Source organism: Salmo salar, chromosome 26 (assembly GCF_965601325.2).
Source record: "Salmo salar chromosome 26, fSalSal1, whole genome shotgun sequence".
In the NCBI taxonomy this organism is placed as follows: Eukaryota; Metazoa; Chordata; class Actinopteri; order Salmoniformes; family Salmonidae; genus Salmo; species Salmo salar.
The window spans coordinates 23885041-23912447 of record NC_138316.1 but is presented as its reverse complement, the minus strand read 5'-3'; the positions used below and the strand labels follow the sequence as shown (position 1 = coordinate 23912447).

Genomic DNA, 27407 nt, shown 5'->3' with positions numbered 1-27407 from the left:
ATGTATAGCAGAATGCTCCCTCTCTACGGTGCCCCTTTAGAGAGATCACAAAAGTAGCTACATCGAGGGGTACTTCAGAGAGAGAGAGAGAGAGAGAAAGGGGGGGAGAAATACAGACAAAAATAACAAAGTGATAATGTTTGTGTATGAGACGGAGAGGGATGAAAAGAGAGAGTCAGAAAGCAAGAGAGAGAGAGAGAGAGAGAGAGAGAGAGAGAGAGAGAGAGAGAGAGAGAGAGAGAGAGAGAGAGAGAGAGAGAGTGTGTGAGGGGAGGAGAAGAAAGAGAGGGAGACTAGCCACTTCTCAGCTTGCCTCTGTCTGGGCTCCAAACCGCACAGCCAGGGTCCGACCCAGACACAGCACACCATAGGGTCCCCACTACAGTCTCTCTGCAGCAAAAGGGAGGGAAGGAGGGGAAGAGGAAGAAGACAGAAAGATTCAGGGAGATTAACAGTAATAAAGTATCTTTCTTTCTGAGCTCTATACTATTAATCTCTCTCTCTCTCTCACTCTAAGTTACAGTGTAGAGTTTGAGGGAGGAAATAGTCAAAGCTACAATGGGCCAAAAGAATGGAGTATAACATAGATTTTTATAAGCATTTTGCCTGGCTGAAAAAGGTAAGAGACTGAGGTTTCACTTTCATGCATTTTCCCTGCTTACACATCTGTACTGCATCTGTATAGAGGAATCTGGTTATTGTTATTGTACACAGACAGTGAAATTCCTTGCATACTGGAGATGCACATGGAGAAAGACTTGTGTTGTGGAGTTGCTCATTGTAACACAGTTAGAAACTTTGATAGTACAGACTCACCTGTTTTGACCGTAAGCTGGAACGTTGTGCGTCATACTGCCCTAAAAAGCAAAAAGGCAGTAACTGCTAGCATGACCTCTATGTTCTCCAAAACACAATACAATAGAGGCAGGACCCAACTCTCCCTGCATTTATTTACTGAACAGGAATAATATAATATTTTACTTATTTAAGTTTATTTTATTTTTATTTTTACAGGGACAGTGCACATTAATCAACGATTCAGTAAAAGTGATGGTTTTAGCCAGCCAACTCATTTTCAACCGCAGTCCCTCGGCAGGTTCTTAAAACAATTACAATACAGACAAACAATGAGCAGTGAGCACATGCATAGCAACATAGAACAAGCAACACGTAGCATGCAGAACAATAGCAAAAAAAGCAACAAAACAAAATATATAAAAGCAACAGTGTTTCCACACCTCACACGCTAGACAACATGGAAAGCATACACAGCTGGGGATTATGTTCACAAGTCTGATTGGCCTTTAGCCATGTCTTTGTTTTTTGTGAAGGTGGGATAGCTGGTGCAGTTGTGTGTGTCTGATGGCAGTGTGTTCCAGACATGGAAAGCTCTCACAGAGAAATCAGATTGACTGATTGAGGTGCCTTTCCTTAAGGGAACTATACCCAAAACTCTGCAGGTGATTATGATTGGATGAGCTTCTACATAGCCTTCATACATGGTACGATAACAGGAAAACTTTATTTCCGTATAGTTCAATTAGCTATATGGCTAATCTGTCAATCCATCTGTTGAGGAACTTTTACTGAATTTCAATGAAGAATTTGTAGGCCCCTTCTGAGTCTGTGGCAAAATGGATGTTATCTAGGTTAGGAGGAAAACATTTAAACGTGTCACTAAATGGGAACCAGATCTGGTATGGTGAGCTTGTGCACCAGGCTTAACCTGTTTCACGGTCCCTGCAGCCAATCAGCAATCAAGGTCCCAGTGACCAATCACCAATTAGGGGCAGGCAACATGTGTCAGGAGATACTTGGATGCGTGAAAGGTAAACACCAGTCAGATCAAGAGGTCATAGTACCTGAGGAGAACAGATGAATGGATGAATGGATGGGCAACATGTGTTTTCACTTCAGACTTTGTCCTTCCTCTGGGAGGCACAGTACAGGAAGCACCTGAAATAGACCTGATAGGACTAGACTGGATGTAGTTATGATCAGCCCATTCCTGAATTCTCCTTCACCATCTTGCTGTCATTAGGGAGACGTTTTTAGCTCTTTGCTGGCTGGTCCCATCTGGACCTCGTTGTCACGGATTAACTTGGACACAAAATGGCCTGATAGATGATAATATACAAAGGCTTTTTCTCCCTCTTTTACCAAACTGACTTGCTTATTTGGACTTGTTAACAGGATGTTTATGTTGCGCAAATATTTGTTATTTGCAGCACTTGAAATAACTGAAGAGATAATGCATTTGCATATTCTATTGTTCAAAAGATATGGCTATATGCATCATTTGTCTTCTTTTTCCTATGACTCTTGAAGGAAGTTAAACTCCAGCCACATGCTGTGGATTCTGAATCTTCAACAGTTAGATCTGCAGAGTGTTCTTACATAGTCTATTAAGGGTTTAATGGTATTTCACAATTACCGTAAACCACTTGAGCTGGCTGGCTCACTCTCAAAGTCGCTGTGCCACAAACTTTCCATGGTTGTGGTTTAAAAAAAGTCTGGATTTCTCAGCAATTTCTTCTAATTTGGTTTCATACATGAACGGCTAAGCCATTATTTAGGAAGGCCTGAGGTCTTGCAACCTTGGTCGAGAAGCAAATATCAAATTCTTAGAATACTAAAATATACATCATCATTTGATGAAAGCTTAAGAAGCATAAACCTCTTACAGAATTCCACACTCATGACCTTCTCACCCAACGGCCACAATAGGTTATATGAAATGTGATACCAATGCTGTGTGTGTGTGTGTGTGTTCTTGTTGTTCTCTCCAGAGTCTGAGCTTTCATTTCAGAGAGCCCTGGTTCAAGGTAGAGCTGACACTGTGGGTAACTCCTCTCACTTCACAGTTGTACTTGTACTGACCACAAATTGACCAGTAACTGACCGCTCCTCTGTAGGTAAACCAGCAGTCCCCTGTGAACGGCGAGACTAACCAAGAACGATTGACACGCTTAGAGGGAGACAAAGAGTCCCTTGTCCTCCAGGTAAGATTACCTTATGTCATAAACAATGTATGCATGTGTATGTTTTGTATTTGCCATAATGCATTTGTGTGTTTGTATGGGAGAGAATTGTGTATTTTTAGCTATCTGTGTCTGTAGGCATGTGTGTTTCGTGGAACATTGGCATATAAAGGAGTTGTAGTAATGTTTATATACCCCTCACCAACAGCAATTATTATTTCAATTCAGCTGAAGTTGATTCCCCCGAGTTGAATATGAGCCTACTGATATACAAGAGGATACATTACACTGCATTGGCCCCCTGGTGCCCTCAATAAAATATAAACAGTAGTAGCTCTATCATGTATCAGTCATAACAGAGAGAGAGAGAGAGAGAGAGAGAGAGAGAGAGAGAGAGAGAGAGAGAGAGAGAGAGAGAGAGAGAGAGAGAGAGAGAGATGTAGAGAGAGAGCGAGAGAGCGAGACAGAGAGATGTAGAGAGAGAGATGTAGAGAGAGAGAGATGTAGAGAGATGTAGAGAGTTAGAAGTAGAGAGAGAGATGTAGAGAGAGAGATGTAAAAAGATGGAGAGAGAGAGATGTAGAACGATGGAGAGAGATGTAGAACGATGGAGAGAGAGAGATGGAGAAAGATGGAGAGAGAGAGATGTAGAAAGATGTAGAGAGAGAGAGATGTAGAGAGAGAGAGAGAGACAGAGAGAGAGAGACCTGAGGAAAGAAAAGAGTCCCCTCATCCAGCTGGTCCTGTTGCTGAGTTCACAAAACTGCTCTACTAACACACTGAAGCCTCAGGACCAGAACATCCAATCAATCAGAATAAACCAAATTACAACACAGTCAAATCAAAACTGCATTGCTTATTGGGAAACACAAGCACAAGCACAATGCAAAATGCAGTGCTGTCTGGCCCTTACTGATCAAAACCTTGACAAAAGTACAGGCTCAGTGAGCACAGACCAACCTGCACATGTCCTCTATATCGTTATTGTTCAATTGTTGACAATATTGATTATTATTATCTTAATGTTGTAAATATCCAAAGTAAGCTTTGGCAATATGTACATTGTTACGTCATGCCAATAAAGCACATTGAATTGAATTGAGAGAGATGTAGAGAGAGACAGAGAGAGATAGATGGTTCACTTGCTTTGGCAATGTTAACATATACTTTCAATGCCAATAAAGCTCCTTGAATTGAATTGAGAGAGAGGGAGAGAGAGATGTAGAGGGAGAGAGAGATGTAGAGAGAGAGAGAGAGAGATGTAGAGAGAGCGATAGAGAGAGATGTAGAGATGTCAAGTGAGAGATGTAGAGAGTTGTAGAGAGAGATTTAGTGAGAGATGAATTCTGCATGCAGAATTCTGCAAAAATATCGTCAGTGTTCAACATGCAGAGCAGAATTAGGCCGATACCTGCTAATTATCAAAATCCAGAAAAGAGACATTCAATTTTACAACCACCTAAAAGGAAGCGGTCCCAAACCCCCCAAAATCCATTGTTTTTTTTTTTTTTGGGGGGGGGGGGGGGTGGTTAATCCAGTGTTTTGCCTTAATCCAGTGTTGTTGTGTTGTTTTGTTGAACAGGTGTCAACAAGGGTTAGGAACAAGGGCAGTACTTCTTAAGTTTATGTGTGTGTGTGTGTGTGTGTGTGTGTGTGTGTGTGTGTGTGTGTGTGTGTGTGTGTGTGTGTGTGTGTGTGTGTGTGTGTGTGTGTGTGCGTGTGTGTGTGTGTGTACACTAGTTCTCAGGGATGTTGAGTAAGGGTTTTTCTGCAGTCAGGTCCAGACTTGCTGGCTACAACACACCTCTGTTTGTTGTCAGATGTGACGTCTTGTTGTGTATAGGTCTCATGTACACACTAACATGTTCCTCCGCTAAAATCCATCTGATTGGCTGGTTGAGCCCTGCCTTTTGTAACTGATTGGCTTTATCGGTAGTTTGTTTTCTCAACAGCTGTATCTATATCATGAGTAGTGCAGAGCCGGCCTGATGAGTTGAACTGAGAAAAGCTCATGAAGGACAAAGAGTCCTTCATTCAGCTTTGGAAATATTTGTTATCTGGCAGTGTGAAGGGTATATCAATTAAGGAGCTGATATGTTGTGAAATGGATGGCAGGCAGAGAGAGGTGATTTTAATGACTTTGAGAAAGTGCATGTGGATGTTGGGGTTAGATAACTTCGCAGGTGGAGGGTAGAGCCAGGAAAGGGGGAAGAAGGGAGGGAGGGAAGGAGCAAAGGGAGGGAGGGAGAAAGCGAGTGTGGGAATGAAGCATGAACAGAGGTCAAGGGGGTTGACAACATTGAAAGGAGGTGTCAGAAATGTTGAAGTATTGCTGTCTACTAGTGTGACTGAGTTTCTCCTCCATTCCACACACACACAGGTGAGCGTTCTGACAGACCAGGTGGAAGCTCAGGGAGTAAAGATCAGTGATCTGGAAAGTTCTCTGGAGGAACATCAACACAAGCTCAACTCTACAGAAGAGATGCTGCAGCAGGTAAGGACCTCACACTGGTCCTCTTCCATTCATACAAACCTTTGAACTGCAACCTTATTCACAGTCTAAGTTTAGACAGACTTTAGTATGATATCAACTTCCTCGTTTTGTATGGTTCAGGTTCACTTCCATACAGTTCCTGTTCACTTCCAAACAGTTCCTGTTTCGATTCAAACTGGGTTCTGAAAGTCTGAATCACAGCAGCACAAATATTATGCCTTCTCCCTTAGACTGACATGACATTTGCTTTATGTATGACTAGAATACTTTAAAATAATGCATGTGTGAGTAGGGGACATTTAGATTTAGACACACTCTGTCTCCTAGCAGACTGTCTAGACATGCTGAGTCTCATGGTAGACTGCCTCCTAGAGAGCCCAGTATCCCCGGAGGAAATTCCTCCCCGGGATTCCAGTGAGCCAGGCTCTAGATCTCTGTGACAACCCAAATATTTAGTGTGGTCTGTTCCCATCCAGGACTGATTCTTGGAGTGCAGCAGCCGTCTGCTCTGGAAGGTTTGGTCATGGTGCTCTGCTCAAGGGCTGGTCTGTCTGGGCAGGTGTGCACAGGACAGAGAGCATAGTTGGTCACACCCCTAACCACCCAGATGAGGTCAGACACATTGCCTCAGGCTGGGAGGGTTGGAAAGAGGGAGTGGAGGGACAGAGAATGAGAGAGAAATGGAAGAGAAGGTGTAAAGGGACAACGAGAGAATAAATGGACTGAGAGATTAAGAAGCAGTGAGAGAAAGAGCAGGGATGGAGGGAGTCGAAGGGAGTGCTCTGTCATCAGTAGAGGTGGTGTCCATGTCTTCCACTCCTGTGAGGTGCAGTGGAGTTCAAACTCAGAGCAGACATGGAAACTCAGTCAGAATCAAGGATCCTCTTTACAACTGAGCTAAAATAACTTCGTGACAGCAACCTCTTTAGCCTTCATGCATGAAAAGCACTATTGTCAGTCTATACAAACTGAAAACTGAGTTAGGACAAACTTAGCATACTAGTAAGTTGTTTTTGCTACAGTATATCATCCTTCCAAGGAGAGGCTTTCAACTGCTCCAAAGTTCCCCCAAATAAATTCTGTATAATATGCAGACTTTGTTAGACTGTCTTCAAATGCCTTCAATGCATTTCATTTGGTAGCCATTGCAAACTTCAATTCTGTTGCAAAAAGTGAATTTGTCGAATTGAAACTTTTGTTTTGCTCTGTTTGTTTCCATTTGGTTCTTAAACAGTAAACAGTTTTCGTAATGAATACACCCCTGGTTAACTCTGTACAGCATGGTTGTTTTGAAGGGCTGGGTTTGTTATGAGGCTTTGGACCTGAGCCGCAAATCTCTTACTAGTGACACAGCTCTAATATTTTCCATGTGCACTCTCCCAGAAACCTCTCAGAAAACAAACCCTTTTCGCTTAAAAAAAGCTACATTTTTAAATTCCCATGGTTGGACTGCCTCAGTGCTTCCGATATTTTCTTTGGACCTTTCTAAGGCTGTGTTTACACATGCAGCCCAATTCAGATATGTTTTCACTAATTGGTCTTTTGACCAATTACATCGATGTGGTGTCCTTTTATTAATACGCACTATGTTGCCAGGCTGGTTTTCCCACTGTATAGCATCTGGGTCCTGTAAAAGAAATTAGATTTTTTGATTTTGATGAGGACTCCTCACCATTGTAGAGTAAATAGTACTTTCACAGTCTTAACATGATACCTCATGCCTTCTGGAATCCAGAGAGATGGTCTCCTCCTCATCATCGTCTCCATCATGTGCTGTTGCTGCTGCACTGGGGCCTTCACCCTATCACATTTAATCGGATTCATATTGAAGCTAGTAGACAAGACATGCCAGGCCTACAGTATGCCTTTGATGGAGTACTCACTGGATCAGCATCGTCTGGTGCTTGTGCTGGTGGCTCTAACAGGAACACAGTGCTGCCAGACACTGCAAGGCAATAGGTAAACCAAAGTCAGACAGTCCAAATTGATTCAATATGAATGTGGTTGTATCCCATGTAGAGATGGAAGGACATACCTTGAATGAAGCGGGTGGCATCTTGGGAGGAACCTATGCTCGTCTCTTTCCCCCCAGGGATCCCCTCTAAGACGGGCCTGCCTTTATTTAGCTCCAAGGCCATGTCATCTGCTGGGGTAAGGTCAGCCTTTGGTGACCCACCACCCGTGCCTTGTCTGTGGGTATTCTTTTTCACTGCTAAAACAGTACAGACAATGTGTGAGCAGGCACCTTCTGGGTACAATATATGCTTGTGCTTTGTTAAATATTAGTCAGGGACCATACCATTCTGCAGAATGTTCTTGTATTTGATTTTGACCTGCTGCCATGTCCGTTTTGGCCCGTTCATGTTTAATCTACACACACACACACACACACACACACACACACACACACACACACATTTAATGGAGTCACACTGCAAAAAATTACTTGGTATTTTTGTCTTGTTTTCAGTAAAAATATCAAAAAATCTATCATAGCTTTATACAGTGTGATGGAGTTACTTTACACAATTTCACTCATATCTGCAGTGCATTTCAATAAAAAATTTTACCGTTTCATAATTACAGTACAACTGCATTTTTGGAGATGTGAATTAAATATTTGAATTGTAATTGTGATGTTTCAGCGGAGCGGTGACTGTGTAATTGTGCACTACTTACGCATTCAGGCGGTCTGCAATACTTTGCCACGCTTTTTCTCTTTGCTTTATCACTGTGGCGGTGTTGCCTTTCTTCTTAATTATATATTTTACCTCCTCGTATGCCTCCATGAGGATTTGTGCTTCCGACGGGGAAAAGTACGCGGCTCTAGTTGCCATGGTAAATCAGTTAATCTGTGATCTGTGGCGGGGTCTATTTGAGTGAGCCGTGAGCGCGCACCTATCCAGGATTGGTTTCACCTGGCTTAATGAATCCGTGTCTGCTCATCCTGGCTTGGTCTTTGTGCAACCAATTAAGCCTGGACGCACATGTTTTGGCTTCATTGAGCTCAGCTGAGTCATTTATCCCGGATGTCTTAATTCTACTTTTGTGCAACAGGCCCCAGATCTTTTCACATCAGAGCTTTTTCAGAGCTGCTCTGGTCAAAATACAAAAGAGTGAAAAAAATATCAGAATTGGGCAGCCTCTGAGAATTTGCACCTGCCTGAAATCAACATAATTAGCTGTTGAGAGAAATGGGGACTTTCAAAGGGGACAGTTTTTCTGATGAAGAGGGATAATTAGTGTTTCAAGCAAGGTCCTAATCAGCATGTTTGATTGATAGCAATCCTCATTTAAATAGGAAGGCATGTGCTGACCCTCTACAGTACTTCTATTTGTTGTTGTATGGGAACTGTGCAGGGTTCTGTGGGCTCATTTACGCTCTCCTCTGCATGCTTTGTGCTTATGTGTTTGCCTTTGAGAGGGGCAGTAAAAATAGTGCCCAGAAGCTGTGTATATTTAGCTGTGTGGACTGCGTCTGACAGCAGAGGGGTTTGTCTGACTTTGAGAGAATTGAGCAGAGCTAGACGATAGCTTCTTTAGTGTCCAGAATTGAAGTTCTGTTTGGGCTTGGTGTCTTTGTACCTCTGTCTCTAACGGTCAGTGTGTGTGTGGTCTCTAACCATTTGCATGATTGGTGTATTAACACGTGTCTCCCCTGGTGGCAGGAGTGCCTTAGCAGGACGTCACTGGAGAGTCAGAAGTTGGATCTGATGGGAGAGGTGTCTTACCTGAAACTGAAGCTGGTGGACATGGAGGAGAAACAGATTCATGGAGTAGAGAGGCAGCACAAAGCAGAGGTAAGGACACACACACACACACACACACACACACACACACACACACACACACACACGGAGGGGTGATGAGTGTAATACTAAGCTTAGGTAAGACTGAGGCGGTCAGAGAGACAGATGCAGTACCTGAGACAGAGTAGCATGTCTGTGATTAGAACAACTGACAGGTTTTTATTTGTTTTTAGTCTAATTTTGGGAGACCCAACCATGTATTCAGCAGCTGACTTTATGACAAACATACTTTTAAAGACAGAGTAAAATGTACTCTACCCTCTTCCTGGACTACCTAGGCATGAAACTTCTCTCCATGGAGTCCTAGCTCTGTGGTTTTTAGTTCAACCTGAAATTTGTTTGCTTAAGCCCATATGGTATGTTGGGTTACCTACACCCATCACCACATGATGGTAAGTTCCAACATTTTCCTCAGAACTATTGCAACACATGGCTTGTCAATGAGCCTTTGTGCCCCAGAGCACATCCATACTATGTGAAGCCGTGCTGGCATGATGGATGGCTGGGTAAACCTGAGGGTGAGTAGGCTTTAACTCGGCAACAGGTTTTACGTTTCAGTCTAAAGTCCTGATGTTGTTGAAATCATGACTGGCCTATTGTATGAGCTGCAGAGGAAGGTGTTAAATGAGGCAACCCTACCCCTTTCAAGACCGGGTAGCATAACACTTTAGACAGGAAATTATCCATACCTGTGGTTTGTAATGTAGAGGATATTCAGTAGGTTTAGTAATGTAAGGACATGTGGTGCAATAGTCTTTCTGCTCTGGTCATGTACACACACTGCCTTCCCTATGACAGCTGACTGGAGAGAATGAGACCTCTGCTTTGAACATTCCACTGATGTGCCATATGTGACCATTCAAGCATACAGTATGCGTGTGAATACGCACACACATTGACACTCACTTTGGAGGCCTCCCTGCTCTGGAGCGGAGTCACTAAGCTCATGGTTATACATAGCCGTGGACAGCTCTCCATATCTGTCATATCCTCTATACTGGACACCATGTGATACTTCCACGGTCCAGGCATAGCTCGATGGTTGTTTACACTCTAAGTATGAGAACATGCCTTGCTCTAATGGACTAGACTGTTTCTTTCATGTGGCAGTAGCATACACGTGTATGTGAGATTAGGCACCTATTGTTCTCACTCCAGTAGGTCAAAAGCATATTTATCCTGACAAGACTATTTCACAGGCCCAGAGTGTGCTTAGACCTCACAGAGCTGTGTTTCTCATTGTGGTTCACTCAGACATATAAACCCAAAACAGTGCATGGCTTTAAACATTTCATTTGTTAATTTATAAACTAAATGGGTGTAAAAAAATGTGTTAGTATATCGTTGAGGAACACCAGACACAATCCTTCCCTTTTTTCATTCTTCCTCTCATCCTGTGTTTTAAAAAATAATAATTTTCCTTATTTCCCTCTTCCCTTTGTGTGTCAGAGTGTCGTGAACTTGATTAGTGAGTTGCAGGAGCAGATGTGTAGGTTTCAGCAGGAAATCAATTGCAGGATCTGGGAGAAAACAGGCCAGGCTGATAGCAGCCTACAGAAGGCCTGCGACACTGGGTCCACGGATGCCCAAAACCCAGACCATGGGCTCGCCTGTGATGGTAGCCCAGAGGAGGTACACGACAGTGGGCTGGAGGAGTCTCCTGACGTGATCCCATTCTCAGGCATGGATAATAGCTCCAGTACTGAGGAGCAGTGCTGCTGTGGAAGAGGGAGTGTAGGCAGAGAATGTCTGCATGACCTTTGATCCTAAGCATGTAGTCGTCCATCACTGTGTATGGCATGATCCCAAGGCTCTGACACATAGATCTGTGCTTGCACTAATGAACCCCTCACCACCAAACTTGCACATGCATAGTTCATGAGACCCAATGCAATCCCATTTAGTGTGTAGATAAGGGGGTTGATCCATGCACAGTACTGCATCATTTTTAAGAGGCATTTCATTGTGGTGTTGTGAGAATAGTTAACAGATAGAACTCATGGACTAATTGACAGTCTCCAGACTATTAAAACAATCCATTATCTGTTGATGTACATTTGTGACAATGACATTTACAAGTTGGATATCCTCTTATCAATGTCCCCAGGTCATACTTCAAGAGCTCAGACTTCTCAAGGAGAAAGTAGACCATCTTGAAGACCAGAAGTCCCAGTATGAGAGGAGACTCAAAGCAACAAAGGTATAACAAACATATGTTAGCCTACCTCTCCTGTAATGTCTAGACTGTATTAGTAGTGCCCAGATTCCTCTGCTAACTGCAGTTTTCCTAAACTCTGTCCAATCTACTTTTCTGCCCAGTTAGATGAGTCATACAGACACGAAAGTCATTCACAAAAGCTTATTTTCTTAACAAATCTGCTGACCATTTTCTTTGTAGAAATAGATTTAAATGGTGGCACAGTCCCTTGGTGGTTTCTCTTGGCGGTTAAACAATACCTTGGTTAACACACCCCATTGCCATACCTGTCTGGCTCACTCTTTCACTCCCCTGCACTCTCCACCCCTCAATTTCACCTTAGCTCAATGAAGAAGTTCAGGCAATTTTTTTACTTTCACTCGGGACAGACATGAAGACATGAATCTTCTTTTTGGTCATATGTATTTTAACTTTAATCACTGCTAGTCTAACACATTTTTGACTTATCAGGCTATATATGGTCATGTTGGTTGTGGTTGCGTTACTATGAACTTCAGTCCCTATATAAACATATAGCCTGCTCTGGAAAGATGAACCAGCCAAATCATGTAAATATCAGCTTTAGATTCCAAGCTTGAGTGTGTATTTATAAGCATTTTGCTGTACCTGCTATAACATCTGCTAAACAGTTTACGCCACCAATAAACATTGATTTGACTTAATCCTCATACAACTGTTGGAGACTATGTTATGAATGTGTTGACTTAAACTGTGTCAGTATGTTGTCTTTCTGAGAGCATAAGTGTGTTTTAGCTTATGCATGCTCCTGATTTTTTTTATTTTTTTTTATTCCCCCCCCATCACACAGGCAGAGCTATCAGACCTCCAGCAGCTCCTGCTCAGTAAGAATGCTGAGATAGACAGCCTGCACACACAGCTCCTGGCCAGACCACTGTCCACTGAGACCTCAGAGAGAGGTAAGCACCCAAACGCTTCTTCCAAACTGCATAACTTTAATACATTGTTGTTCTGTAATGAAGGAGCTGTGTCCATTCTTGGTGACTAGTCAACAGGTTTTTGTCAGTCATGGATCAATAACATGCTGCAACAGTGGTAGCAAAAGGTGTGCCTGCATGTGAGTGGTGTCTAACAATGGTTCTCTCTCTCCACATTGCATAATTTCCACTGTTAGAGGATATGTACAGGAGAAGGCTCAACAACAAGCGTAAGCCTTAACACTATTTAACAACTTTAACACATTGCTTTCAACCTCACCATCTTATCCCTTCCCTAAATGCACTCCTTTCAAACTGTCATGCATACCCTGTTGTGGGGCTCCAAGAAAATCAAACCCAGGAATGGACCTTGGCTTCCTCTGTCTGCCAACATTTTAATGAGCTCACATTTCTTCAACTGAGTATATTGATCAGAATTTCCACTGGGAAGGGACTCTTGATCTGTTAATGTCAGCCAACTGGTGTCCAGTACCATAACCTTTATGGCATTGTGCTCTTGCTACTCGGGGTATACTGTAGTTGAGTGATTTTAAGTTTCATTTTCAGAAGATGTCTTTTCCATTGTCCATGGCTGCCTGTCAACTTTCTATGCTTCATTTCTGCTTTAGTGTATGGACCCCTAGCTCATACTGTTGACTTTCCCTGGCTAGATGAGACCTTTTCCATCTGAGAGAAGTTCTGCGCCATCTATTTTACATATCCCTAATATATGCTTAAATGTGGTAGAAAATGAAAGATTGCAAATACATTGTCATATTATAGTACTGCATACATAAGGTACATGATGGCAACAACAGTATGACTCCTTTCTACAGATCAGGAGCTCCAAAGGTTAAAGACGGGGATGGAGACACTGCTGGTTGCCAATGATGAAAAGGTGAGTAGGCGGCTGTCAAAGGTTACTGTAAATGTATGTTTTTCTGTCTTGGTCCAGTAGTGAAATGTAATTTGGCATACATCACAAAATAAAACATTGAACAGTGTGATCCCATTGCTTTGTATATAGTTGAGTACCATTGTATACATTAAGCAGTGTTGGCATACACAGCACAACCATCATTAATGTTTGGATGGCAGGGGCTGCTGGAAAGCCGATGGTGTATGTATCCACACACCAGGAGCACCACCCACAGGTCATTAATAGCACAGTAGGGCTTTTGTACTCTTACAGTTGCACGCACGGGTGGAATCTTGGATCTTTGAACAAATGGGCCTTATGCTCGCTCGCTCTCCCCGCAGCCATCCATTTTAGGCAAAGCCACAATTAATGAGTGCTGAATATGCCAGACCTAATTCTGGAGTTTGGTCTGTTAAGAGAAACTAGACCAGGCCAGGGGCACTGGCACAACTTCAAAACACACACACGCACTCAGTTACCACTACTCTGATTTCCAGCTGTGCCCATGTCACACTCCACACTTCTCAACTCTTATGTTAAAAGCGTATGGAGAAAGCCATTTACAGTACCTTGCTGAAGTATTCAGACCACTTGGATTATTTCACATTTTGTGTTAAAGTGGGATTAAAATGGATCAAACCAAACTTTATTTGCCACATGTGCCGAAAACAAGTGAGGACTTTACCGTGGAATGCTTACTTACAAGCCCTTAACCAACAGTGCAGATCAAGCAGAAGAAAATATTTACCAAGTAGACTAAAATAAAAGTAACAGAATAACAATGAGGCTATATAGCAGGCTAGTTGAGGTAATCTGTACAGGTAGGTGGGGGCGAAGTGACTATGCATAGGTAACAAACAGCGAGTAGCATCAATGTACAAGGGGGAGGGGGGTTCAATGTAAATTGTCCGGTGGCGATATTTATGAATTGTAAAGCATTCTAATGGCTTGGGGGGTAGAAGCTGTTTAGGAGCCTTTTGGTCCTAGACTTGGCGCTCCGGTACCGCTTGCCGTGCGGTAGCAGAGAACAGTCTTTAACTGGAGTCTCGGACAATTTTATGGTTTTCCTCTGAGACCTCCTATTTATATAGATCCTGGATGGCAGGAAGCTTGGCCCCAGTGATGTACTGGCCGTTTGCATTACCCTCTATAGCGCCTTGCCAAGCAGTTGCTATACCAGGCGGTGATGCAACCGGTCAGGATGGTGTAGCTGTAGAACCTTTTTGAGGATCTGTGGACCCATGCCAAATCTTTTCAGTCTCCTGAGGGGGAATAAGTGTGACGTGCCCTCTTCACGACTGTCTTGGTATGTTTGGACCATGATAGTTCGTTGGTAATGTGGACACCAAGGAACTTGAAACTCTCGACCCGCTCCACTACAGCCCCGTTGATGTTAATGGGGGCCTGTTCAGCCTGCCCTTTCCTGTAGTCCATGATCAGCTCCTTAGTCTTGCTCACATTGAGGGAGCGGTTGATGTCCTGGCACCACACTGCCAGTTCTCTGACCAGCTCCCTATAGGCCATCTCATCGTTGTCGGTGATCAGGCCTACCACTGTTGTCATCAGCAAACTTAATGATGGTGTTAGAGTTGTGTTTGGCCACACAGTCGTGGGTGAACAGGGAATACAGGAGGGGACTAAGTACACACCCCTGTGGGGCCCCAGTGTTAAGGAGCAGCGTGGCAGACGTGTTGTTGCCTACTCTTACCATCTGGGGGCAACCCGTCAGGGAGTCCAGGATCGAGTTGCAGAGTCCTTAGCTTAGTGATGACCTACGTGGACACTATGGTGTTGAATGCTGAGCTGTAGTCAATGAACAGTATTCTCACATAGGTGTTCCTTTTGTCCACGGGAGAAAGGGCAGTGTGAAGTGCGAATGAGATTGCATACCGCCCCAACAGATGATGCAAATTGGAGTGGGTCTAGGGTGTCCGGGAGGATGCTGTTGATGTGAGCCATGACCAGCCTGTTGTCGTGTCTTTGGGCACCATTAAATCGGGTACGTTTTTTTTATCCGGCCGTGCAAATACTGCCCCCTATCCCCAACAGGTTAATGACTCCAACCTAAGTGTATGTAAACTTCTGACTTCAACTGTATGTTCCTCAAGTTCTTGGCTCTTTCCAGAACACCTACCTTGTTCTTGAACCTTAGGAACTTGACCACTATCGACCTCCACCCAGGTCTCGTGGAGGTTCTGCCCACAACCATGTAGTTCCGCCTTGATATATATTGATTTATCCATCATTGTTATCATGGATTCACACACAGAACTGATGTCCCCTCTCAAGGACTTAGACTAGTTTCATCTTGCTGTTCTCCTGTTTCAACTCATCGAGCTGACCCTGGGAGAACTGCAACCTGTTCATGTCCTGGACCCGGTTGACCATTATTTTATTAGTTGAATCCACCAGTATTTCGACAAAACACAATGCTGTTTTCTTGTAACAACTGCTTTTAGAACTCTTTTTGTTTGTTTTAAAAGATCCTTCACGTGTGATAGACACCACTGTCCTCAACGGTAGTCCCACCGGCTTTGGTCTTTATCATGGTAGCTAGCAACGTAGGTTACGCTGTTATTCCACAGTTCCAGACAAGGCAGGTCACCGGGAAGATTAAACTTGACGAACAGCAGGGATCTAGACAGTCACAAACCCGGGACAATCCTTTGTCCCAGCCACTGGCTAACTGCGTTCAAGCCCTCAAGAAAACCCAGTTGGCTTGATGGGCTGCTAGGTAACTAGATCTTCAGACCCGGTCTTAGTTGGCAGGATCACTGGACAGAGACCATCAGTCCCAGCAACTGATGCCAACTGCGTCGTGAGATCCAAACTAAAATGTTAGCTAGCTACTAAAACTTTCCAGTACACTTTCAAAACACAACTGAGCTCTCCCTCGTTTCGTGTTCAACAAGAAGTGTCAATGGTTATTGAAAAATAATGGACAAATATGTCCCAATCCCAGGTGTTTCTAACATGTTTCGACTCGGGGAGCTGACCACTTATACAACAAAGTTTTACTTATTACATTTAGTGTTTTGTGTAAATTTACAATTAAATACATTTTAATCCCACATTTTATCACAAAATGTGAAGAAATACTTTTGCAAGGTACTGTATGGATTAATCTCCGTTACAGGACCGGCGTATTGAGGAGCTCACACTGCTCTTAGTCCAGTACAGACAGTTCAGAGACGTTGTGACCCCAAGACAAGGTAACCATCTCCCTTACCATACATTGTACTACTCTAGTTATTGATTGTTTTTAATGAAAAGCCACCAAAAGGGTAAAACATTCCTCGCATTCAAATGTATAATGAACTAGAGAAAGCAGAACACTTCCATTACTCATGATGGTATGAAGCAATGACACTCTTTCTTTGATAGCTCCACCCACTATCCTCTCAATATCCAATGAGAGTACTCCATCGAACAGCAGTGAGGAACGGGAGCATGGAGTGGTGATAAGGACAGTTCCTCCCAGTGCACTCCCTGAGAACAAAAAGGCTGAGGTGGGTCAGAGGAAGGGGAATGTTCAGATGGGGGGAAAAAATTGTTCTCTCAGCCCCAAGCATACACTGACAATTACTCCAGTTTTCAGTATCAGCATAATATGAAGGTAGAACGTGCCTTTTGGATTAAAACATGTTTGATCCTGCCCAATATGGATCAGAAGCCTCATTTCCACCAGTCTTCTGACTGTTGAACTAGAGTTTACGGCGCTACGTCATATTTCTCATCTGTCTCTCCTCTGGTCCAGATGTCCTTCAGCAGTTCGTCCCCCCAGCTCGTGTCCCACCTGCCAGCCCAGAAGGAGAGGGAACTCTGGTGAGACTGGGAGTGGAACACCTTTTATGGGACTTCTTTAAGAGATCTATGGGGCTGCACTAATCAATATTCTTATGTGTGAATTGAATGATCAGATAATGTATTTTTATCAGGACACATCCCCGACTTTTATCAAGCAGTATGGACAACCTACAGAATGGATCTTCATTGACGGTAGTAGGGACATTTTCACTTGACACCATTTACTGCCCAGAGCGAGAGAATCTGACTAGAAAGGGCATTACACTTTTCTCCCCAATCTGTATCACAGCACTAACTTCTTGTCATCTAATGACTGTTCTTCACCTTCCCTACCTCTAGCATGTAGTGGTGATTCCTGTAGAGGCTGAAGTGTCTGAGGTATTATTACTATGAACAAACTCTTCACTTTCATATCTAATCATTACTGTTCTCTTGCGTTTGGGTCACACTTCTGACCACATGATTGTTTTGTCTTGTCAATCAGAATTTTATAGAAAATAAATCAATTAATTAAAAGTAAAATAAAACATTTTCTATTGGTCTAATTGTTTCATTTGTCTGTTTGTTCTCCAGAATGGGCCTGTAGATAACCGGTGCCAGACCCTGCCGGTGAAGGGCTCCCTCCCAGAGCATAATGGAGAGGGAGAGTGCAGTGAGACACAGAGTCAGAGGTCTCCAGAGGCGAGTGAAGATGGAGACTCAAGTAAGCCTAAAGAAGCATTAACCTCTTACATCTAGACGTTCCGCTAGCGGAACACCGCTCCAATATCCAATGATAGGGTGTGGCGCGAAATACAAACTCCTCGAAAATCCGAAAACTTCAATTTTTCAAACATATGACTATTTTACACCATTTTAAAGTCAAGACTCTCCTTTATCTAACCACACTGTCCGATTTCAAAAAGGCTTTACAACGAAAACAAAACATTAGATTATGTCAGGAGAGTACCCAGCCAGAAATAATCAGACACCCATTTTTTTCAAGCTAGCATATAATGTCACCAAAACCACAGCTAAATGCAGCACTAACCTTTGATCTTCATCAGATGACACTCCTAGGACATTATGTTATACAATGCATGCATGTTTTGTTCAATCAAGTTCATATTTATATCAAAAACCAGCTTTTTACATTAGCATGTGACGTTCAGAACTAGCATTCCCACCGAACACTTCCGGTGAATTTACTAAATTACTCACAAACGTTCACAAAAAACATAACAATTATTTTAAGAATTATAGATACAGAACTCCTTTATGCAATCGCGGTGTCCGATTTTTCAAATAGCTTTTCGGTGAAAGCACATTTTGCAATATTCTAGGTAGATAGCCCGGCCATCACAGGCTAGCTATTTTGACACCCACCAAGTTTGGTACTCACCAAACTCAGATTTACTATAACAAAAATTGGATTACCTTTGCTGCTGTTCGTCAGAATGCACTCCCAGGACTTCTACTTCAACAACAAATGTTGGTTTGGTTCCAAATAATCCATAGTTATAGCCAAATAGCGGTGTTTTGTTCGTGCGTTCAAGACACTATCCGAAGGGTGACGCGCCGGCACGTTTCGTGACAAAAAATTTCAAAATATTCCGTTACCGTACTTCGAAGCATGTCAAACGCTGTTTAAAATGAATTTTTATGCGATTTTTCTCGTAAAATAGCGATAATATTCCGACCAGGAGTCGTTGTTTTCGTTCAGAGTGAAAATGTAAAATGGCCTCTTCACGTGCACACGCGCGCCCGTCTCATTGTTCTCAGATCGACCACTATCCAAATGCGCTACTGTTTTTCAGCCAGAGACTGCAGAGTCATCATTCAACGCTCCGGCACCTTCTGAGAGCCTATGGGAGCCTTAAAGTGTCACGTTACAGCAGAGATCCTCTGTTTTGGATAGAGATGACAAAGAATGCCAAGAAATGGTCAGACAGGGTACTTCCTGTACAGAATCTTCTCAGGTTTTGGCCTGCCATTTGAGTTCTGTTATACTCACGGACGCCATTCAAACAGTTTTAGAAACTTTGGAGTTTTTTCTATCCAAAGCTACTAATTATATGCATATTCTAGTTTCTGGGCAGGAGTAATAACCAGATTAAATCGTGTACGTTTTTTTTATCCAGCCGTGAAAATACTGCCCCCTATCCGTAACAAGTTAACCTCTCTAGGGGAGGTGGGACAAAATCGCCCACACTATTCAACAGCCAGTGACAAATCGGAGCGGCAAATTTAAAACCACAATGTCATAATTCAAAGTTCTCAAACATAGGACTAATTTACACCATTTTATAGATGCACTTCTCCTGAATCGAACCACGTTGTCTGATTTCCAAAAGGCTTTACAGCGAAAGCAAAACATTAGATTATGTCAGGAGAGTACATAGACACAAAAAACCACACAGCCATTTCCAAGCAACTAGCATGCATCACAAATACCCAAAACACAGCTAAATGCAGCACTAACCTTTGCTCTTCATCAGATGACACTCCTAGGACAATATGTTATACAAAACATGCAATCAAGTTCATATTTATATCAAAAACCAGCTTTTTACATTAGCATGTGATGTTCAGAACTAGCATACCCACCGCAAACTTCTGGTGAATTTACTAAATTACTCACGATAAACATTGACAAAATACATAATTATTTTAAGAATTATAGATACAGAACTCCTTTATGCAATCGCTATGTCCGATTTTTAAAATAGCTTTTCGGTGAAAGCACATTTTGCAATATTCTGAGTACGTAGCTCGGCCATCACGGCTAGCTAATTTGACACCCACCAAGTTTGGGACAACCTAAACTCAGAATTACTATTAGAAAAATTGGATTACCTTTGCTGTTCTTCGTCAGAATGCACTCCCAGGACTTCTACTTCAACAACAAATGTTTCGGTTCTAAATAATCCATAGTTATATCCAAATACCGCCATTTTGTTCGTGCGTTCAGGTCACTATCCGAAGGGTAACACGCGAGCGCATTTCGTGACAAAATTTCAAAATATTCCATTACCGTACTTCGAAGCATGTCAAACGCTGTTTAAAATCCATGTTTATGCTATTTTTCTTGTAAAATACTGATAATATTCCAACCGGGCGATGTTGTATTCATTCAAAGACTGAAAGAAAAAAATGGAGAAGTCTCGTGAACGCGCATGTCCAGTCTCACTGTCCCCAGGCTGACCATTTACAAACTCTGCTGCTGTACTTTGCCTAGAGACAGCAGACACCCCATTCCACTTTCTGGCGGCTTTAGAGAGCCAATGGAAGCCTTAAAGTGTCATGTTACAGCACAGATGCTGTAATGTCGATAGAGATGCAACAGGAGGACAACAAATTGTCAGACAGGGCACTTCCTGCATGGAATCTTCTCAGGTTTTGGCCTGCCATATGAGTTATGTTATACTCACAGACACCATTCAAATAGTTTTAGAAACTTTAGAGTTTTCTATCCAAATCTACTAATTATATGCATATTCTAGTTTCTGGGCAGGAGTAGTAACCAGATTAAATCGGGTACTTTTTTTATCCGGCTGTGAAAATACTGCCCCCTATACCACAACAGGTTAACCCCTCCACCACACACTGTCTATTAGTGCTTCAGACACCTTCACCTCAGAATATACTGTAGGTTTCACTGTATCTTATGTTGCATGATGGACAGACCTGTTCTGAGAAACCATATGTGCTTAGTTCTGGCCCCTTCTACACCACAGAACACAAAGCCCCAGATAGCTGATCAGACCAAGACCTGGTCCTCCCTTTGAGACAGGGCAAATACACAGGTCTCTGATTAGTGGCACTGTGATCAAAGCTAATAGCGGCGAGGCCCCAGCCGGAGCAAAGGTTTTCAGGGATATTCCTGACTGCCTGACAAATACCATGTTCACAACCCCACCCTCTTTCTGATCGACCACACTGAACCCAACCCCATCCTCTCTCTCACAGACCACGCTTACCCCAATTCCACCTTCTCTTTCTAAATGACCAAGGTCCACACAACCCCACCCTCTCTCACGGACCACATTCACCCCAACTCCACCCTGGGCTTTGGAGTGACAGGACTCAAGTCCATGGGTATATGATCCTCCCACAAAATGAATCTATATTGTCCTCCCAGCTGTAACTGGTGCCATATTATGGCTGCAGTGGTGGGATTTTGTGCTGTGCAGGCCCAGCAGCTGGAATCCCTTTCTATGTGCTCTCACTCCTTTTGGGTGGTCGGTTAGAGCCAAAGGCCTCCAATACAAACATGAGAAAGCAGAGCTGTACCAATCCCCTAATGCGCCTATCAGTGAATCTTACTGGGGTTCGACACATGTCGAAAAATACATTACAGACAAAATACTTTACATTTGAAATGCACATCATGTTAATGCTTTTCAATGCGTGCGTGTGCATCTATCAGTTACACATGTCTGTACATGCACAAGTAGGTCACATGGGGGAGAGAAGTTGTGCCGTGAGATGTTGCTTTATAAAAGAAAATGTTAAACAAAGTTTGCTGTTCACTTGTGCTCATAAGATGGAATGCTGTACATTTCCTTTAATTTATTCTGGACCTGGGGACTGGGAAAATGTCAGTTGGGGTAAATGTGTGTGTCAGTGCTCTGTGTAAGATGACAGCATACAATTTTGAATTTCCAATACATACATGTTTCTTATATTTCAGGGATATGAACAAGTAGGATGTCCATGGCACTAGCTATGAGTTAATTTACATGTTTGTGCTAGTTCTCTTCACAGGCTATTGGCAATAAACATAATTCAGTCATTAAGATTCAAGTCTTCTTGAAGGTTCACCGCCTGTATGAAACTTTTTTTCACCAAGATGACATCAGCTATTTGTATTGTTGTCCCGGAAATAAATACATTTTTTGAACCAGTTGATTGTTTTTATTCTTGCATTGCACATTTTCAAAAGAAACTCAAATGAAAGCTTAACCAGAACCTTCGCCCAGATGTAAACTTCCAATTTTAAATGTTTCAATGATAGATACACAACTAGAAAATAAAGATCTTCCCCCCCTTACAGGAAAGACAGAGAAAATGGACGACACCTCATCCTCTGACCTTTCACCCCAGTCTTCAGGGGCGGAGTCAGGTCAACGGACTATTGGCTCACCAGAACACTTGAAGAACAATAACAGTATCAGAAAGCTTTGGGGAAAGTGAGTTTTGTGTGTGTATATATTTAGTAAATTGAGCATATACCTCACCTAAAATGGCAAGCTTAGAGATGTGAATGACACCCAAGTCTTGAATATTATGTACATTATGTTTATGAAATCAAATACGGTCCTCTCCTCCAGGATCAGGCGGACCCAGTCAGGGGGTCTGCAGGGGGAGGACCTGGAACCAAACCACTTTAGGAGAGGGGGGCTACGTGCCACAGCAGGGCCAAGACTGACCCGGACCCCTGAGTCTGGCAGCACTGTTCGGTAAGACTGGATTTGGGGGATAACTCCTTGACACCACCTAATTCCCCAATAGATTATTGGCATGAATTAACAATGTAGTAACATTTCTACTAACATTATCCCCTACCCGAAGACTTATTCTAAACTTAACCGTAACCTAAGCAAACAGTTGCTTATCAACAGATGGCTTGTTGGTACTACGACCATCTATACAAATAAATAAAGTGTGCCCAATATGTGACCAACCGCCTCGATTTGGTCTTATGTATAAAAATTGGAAATTGTTTTTGACATTAAATAAAAATAGCATAACTGGTGCCTTTTAACACCAATAATCCCATGCATTTATTATATAGAAATCTAGAAAACCAGGGAATTAAAAGTAACTTTCTAAACAATGATTTGCTTAGTTTCTAGCTTGTTAGGTATAAACGGTACAGTGAAATGGTTACTTGCATAGTGGCGTCTTTTGTTTAGACATGTAGCTAGCTAAACAATGAACCATAATCCCAACTCATAACATTACTATCCTGCATGAAGGGGAGGTAGCTAAAGCTAACAAATTAGCCAAGTTCAATGTTAGCTAGTCTATAACAAGCAATGTAAATAGCTCTGAAATATGAAAACATTACTACACAGATCATACACACAATGGTAGCTAGCTAGCTAGCTAACGGTACCCTTTAACGTGCAATGAAAACGACGTTCTAACAAAATTAGAAATGTTATATCTGAAAATGTAGCTTGCTAGACTCTCTTACCCGTATACATGGATGAATGCTTCTCCCTCTTTCTCAGAAATGCCATGGTTGCCCTTAGTTTGAAAATGTAATCCAGACAGGTGTTTTATTCAACAGCCTTCCGTGTTATTTTTTTGACTCCCTCTGTATTTGCAATCAAATGCCATCTCCTTCGCTATCATACTCTGCTTCCACCAGGCATTCCACTGATTTCAAAACTCAGTCCTCCAGAAAGTGGAGAGCCTTAGCAACACTTGGGCAGTTTTTTGTGATATCTTTCAAAAAATCCACTTTAGAAAGAATTACCTACACATATTTAGCAGCTTATGTTATAGACAGGAGTGCTACATGGCAGAACAATCTGAAATCATCTCTCAGCATGTCCAGCCCAACCATTCTCTCAACCAATCATGGCTAGCGGCAGGTAGCCTGGCGGGTAGGAGCTTTGGGCCAGTAACCAAAAGGTTGCTGGATTGAATCCCGAGCTGACAAGGTAAAAATTCTGACGCGCCGAAGACGTGGATGTCGATTTAAGGCAGCCCTCGGCACCTCTCTGATTCAAAGAGTTGGTTATATGTGGAAGACACATTTCAGTTGAGTGCATTCAGTTGTACAACTGACTAGTTATCCCCCTTTACTGTCTTTTTCCATAGTTAAACCAACTAGGCTCGTAATTTAACAAAACTTTTTTTACTTACAGACGGCATACAAGTTTGTTTTTAAGGCACATGAAAGTTCACATGTTCCAGAAGGCATTTCTGCCCAAAAATGCTTTTTGATAAGAAAATATATAAATTACATTCAAATGCCTCTCCTGTGAAGTAGTGACGTGCGAGATACGCCTAGTTTCCTGAAATGAGTCACATATGTTTGCTACTGCACCTGTTTCAATACAGGGCATACTGTTCACGTTGTATAGATGTTGAATAGGCCATATACAATATATGTAGACAGAACCTTGTTTTGCATCTATCAGTATTCTCTTTCTCTTTATCAGGGATATGAACACTCCATTCAGCCAGTGGACCAGAGAGCAGGTGTGTGGTTGGCTGGAGGACTATGGTCTGGGCCAGTACGTCAACCTGACCCGGCAGTGGGTCGACAACGGACAGACGCTCCTGTCCGCAAGGCCACAGGACTTTGAGAAGGTCATTGAGGGAGAGCGAGTTGCTACTCTGAACTTAAAAACATACAAAATGGTTGCTTGTATGGTGTCTATATTAGGACAGCCTCAGGGTCACAAGTAGGTTGTCAGTCACTCAGAACTTTTCAATCTCAGCAGGATTCCATATGGACACTGCGTTGTCATAATACTCTCTGGAGAACATGTAACACTGCAGGAATCAGGATCATGTTGTTCTGAACATATAAACATAGTCATTGATTGGTTTTGGGAAACCACAGTAAAACCTTGCATGTTTTTGGGAACTTTATTGTAATGTAAATCTTTCGTGTCCACAGGAAATGGGTCTCAAACACCCGCTACACAGGAAGAAATTACAGCTGGCTCTAAGGGGGTTCAGTACTAAAGCCATGGAAAAGTCCTCTGAACTGGACCACATCTGGGTTACACGTACGTCTACAACTTAAACTGTACTATTAAAATCTACTATATTCAGACATTGCCAGAAGTGTGGTATTTGAGGTGCACAATTCCTTGTTTAAAAGGAAGTTAAAATGGTTAACTCTGATTGGTCACATGCAGGATGGTTGGATGACATAGGCCTTCCTCAGTACAAGGACCAGTTCCACGAGGGGCGAGTAGATGGCAGGATGCTCCAGTATCTCACTGTGGTAAGGCCAAACAATGAATGTCTTTAAGTGAATCGTACAAAAAATGTTGAGTGTAAATGCTCTCATTTGATATCACCATTTAATATAAAAGGGTTCCCAAACAGTGAATACGCCCTAGCTTTCCAACTGAACTAAAGAATCTAAACTGTTTCCCAGAATGACCTGCTTTTCCTGAAGGTGACCAGTCAGCTTCATCACCTCAGTATAAAGTGTGCTATCCACGTCCTCCACGTCAACAAGTTCAACCCCCACTGCCTCCGACGAAGGCCTGGGGAGGAGGTGAGAGGGTGGGGACCCTGAGGTGGGGGGAGGAGGGAAATGAGTGACTGAGGGGGAAAGATGGATGAGAGAAAGTTAGAATGATGGATGAGAAATTAGTTAAGATTTGTTTAACAATAAGATTTTACTGCTCAGTGGAGGAACTCTCATTTCGCTCTCTCCCTGGTCAGAGGAACCCCTCTCCCTCAGAGGTGATCCAATGGTCCAATCATCGTGTGATGGAGTGGCTTCGGGCGGTGGACCTGGCTGAGTATGCACCCAACCTACGGGGCAGTGGGGTCCATGGAGGTCTAATTGTGAGTGGACTGCACCTCAGAACCATGCATGCGTCCCAATTCCCCAAACTTTTCTGAAGTGTGCAGCTGCACACCCCCCGTCATCTGCAGGAACACATTTTGGAAGAAGACAGGAGAATCGGGATGCAGCACTTAAATGGTTGTGTTCCTACTTGAGTGAGCTCCAGCCCTGTCCTCTACCCCTGTACTTTAGATTCTGGAGCTGCGGTTCAGCTCTGAGACCCTGGCCATGCTGCTGAACATCCCCCCTCAGAAGACCCTGCTCCGCCGCCACCTGGCCACCGCCTTCACCGCCCTGGTGGGGACGCAGGCCTCTCTGGAGAAACGGGAGTATGCCAACGCCACCGGCCATGCACCCCTCACTACCGCCGCCAAAGTCCGGGTACGACTGCTGTGTGTCCATGGAAGTGGGCCTGTGATTACCCTATAATGTGCTGTGAATACTGTGTACATGTAATGACATCTGTCTAATTTTCTTGTATTGAGTTTTAGAAATAATCCACAGTAGTTATTGTTCAATGTACAGAGAACCCTACCTTAAGCTCTTGTCTTCCTGTATTATTTCAGCCCAAGAAGCTTGGTTTCACCCACTTCAGTCACCTGAGGAAGAGGAGGCCGGATGACTTGGCAGACTACATCTGCCCAATAGACAGTGGGGGCCTTTCAGCCATGAATGGGGTTTCCCACCGGCCGTACGTAGGGGTCCGAGGCCTTAGCCCCATTCTGGACAGAGAGCCAGAGAGGCGGGAGCAGGTGGGGCCCAAAAGCTGACACTGACTCTCCCCTCAGCCAATGACTGCAAATCTTATGGCTTTTAACCCTGACCCACATGCCTATGTAAACATGCCCCCGCTCTATCAAGATGCTGATTTTGTGATTCGGGGGAAGCTACTGTGTGTGCATATAATGATGTGGGTATTAGCTGGACATCCTGTATGATAATTAGCTGGATTTACTTATTTACTGGATATGCTTATCAAGTAATTGACCTGGATATGTTGAAATCATGACTGACCTGACCGGCTAAATGAGGATTCATAATGTTACGGTTGTATAATGGTTCCCATTGAAAGCCGCTCTCTGCATTCCTGGAAAAATTAGATGGATTCAACTTTCCTATCTTCTGCCATTGCTTCAGAACATGACCCCTATGTGTTACTGACCATTGTAGCCTTCCTCCTTACCTTGCTGGATTTACTGTAGCTTAGCTAGCAACGGCCTTGAGTTATGGTACAATGTACAAAAATTAATACCAATTATATAAGCTTGTTTTGATTTATTTTGTGTTGTATTTTGATGAACTGGTACCAGTTCATCAAAATACAAGGTGCTCTCATGATAATTCAGGTTTGCACACAATGCCCAACTCAGTTAGCCTATAATTATGTATTGAAAATAAAATTAATTTGCAGGTGCTTGCTTTTTGTATGCATGTTTGATAGTTTAGTTCATTTTAATTGTAGCCCTAAATGCCTTATTTTTAGGGGTACTGGCCAAACTAAGCAATGTTGACTCTTTGAAGCAAAGTGCTCTTGCTGACTCCACTATAACACACATCATGGATTATAGACAATAATAATGCTACAGCAGCTTCAAATAATTATTCCATCAATGCACACCTGAATATACAGCATTGTTACATGTATACTATCATGTGACTGGTAAGCCATGAATGCTAAAGTTTTCAGATTGCTGATTAATGTTCCATCAGGCAT

General features: G+C 42.9%; 1 protein-coding gene across 5 annotated transcripts; it reads left to right on the top strand.

Annotated features, from left to right (window-relative positions):
- The first annotated feature begins 215 nt into the window (after window positions 1-215).
- ppfibp2a (PPFIA binding protein 2a) lies at window positions 216-26971 on the top strand. Of its 5 annotated transcripts, XM_082969532.1 has the most exons (24): window positions 218-619; window positions 2916-3002; window positions 5362-5475; window positions 9144-9275; window positions 10734-10916; window positions 11392-11484; window positions 12311-12419; window positions 12635-12667; window positions 13274-13335; window positions 16493-16568; window positions 16741-16865; window positions 17114-17181; window positions 17295-17355; window positions 17503-17541; window positions 17737-17866; window positions 22199-22334; window positions 22476-22604; window positions 24321-24471; window positions 24785-24896; window positions 25029-25117; window positions 25274-25396; window positions 25567-25692; window positions 25886-26074; window positions 26260-26971. In XM_082969532.1, exons 1-24 carry the CDS (start codon window positions 572-574, stop codon window positions 26461-26463), a joined length of 2619 nt encoding a protein of 872 aa, XP_082825658.1. In that variant the 5' UTR covers window positions 218-571; the 3' UTR covers window positions 26464-26971. The 5 variants fall into 5 exon arrangements, with proteins under 5 accessions (XP_082825659.1, XP_082825658.1, XP_045564761.1 ...); XM_082969533.1 differs by lacking the exon at window positions 12635-12667 and having other exon boundaries at window positions 216-619; XM_082969535.1 differs by lacking the exon at window positions 10734-10916 and having other exon boundaries at window positions 240-619.
- The last annotated feature ends 436 nt before the right edge of the window (window positions 26972-27407 follow it).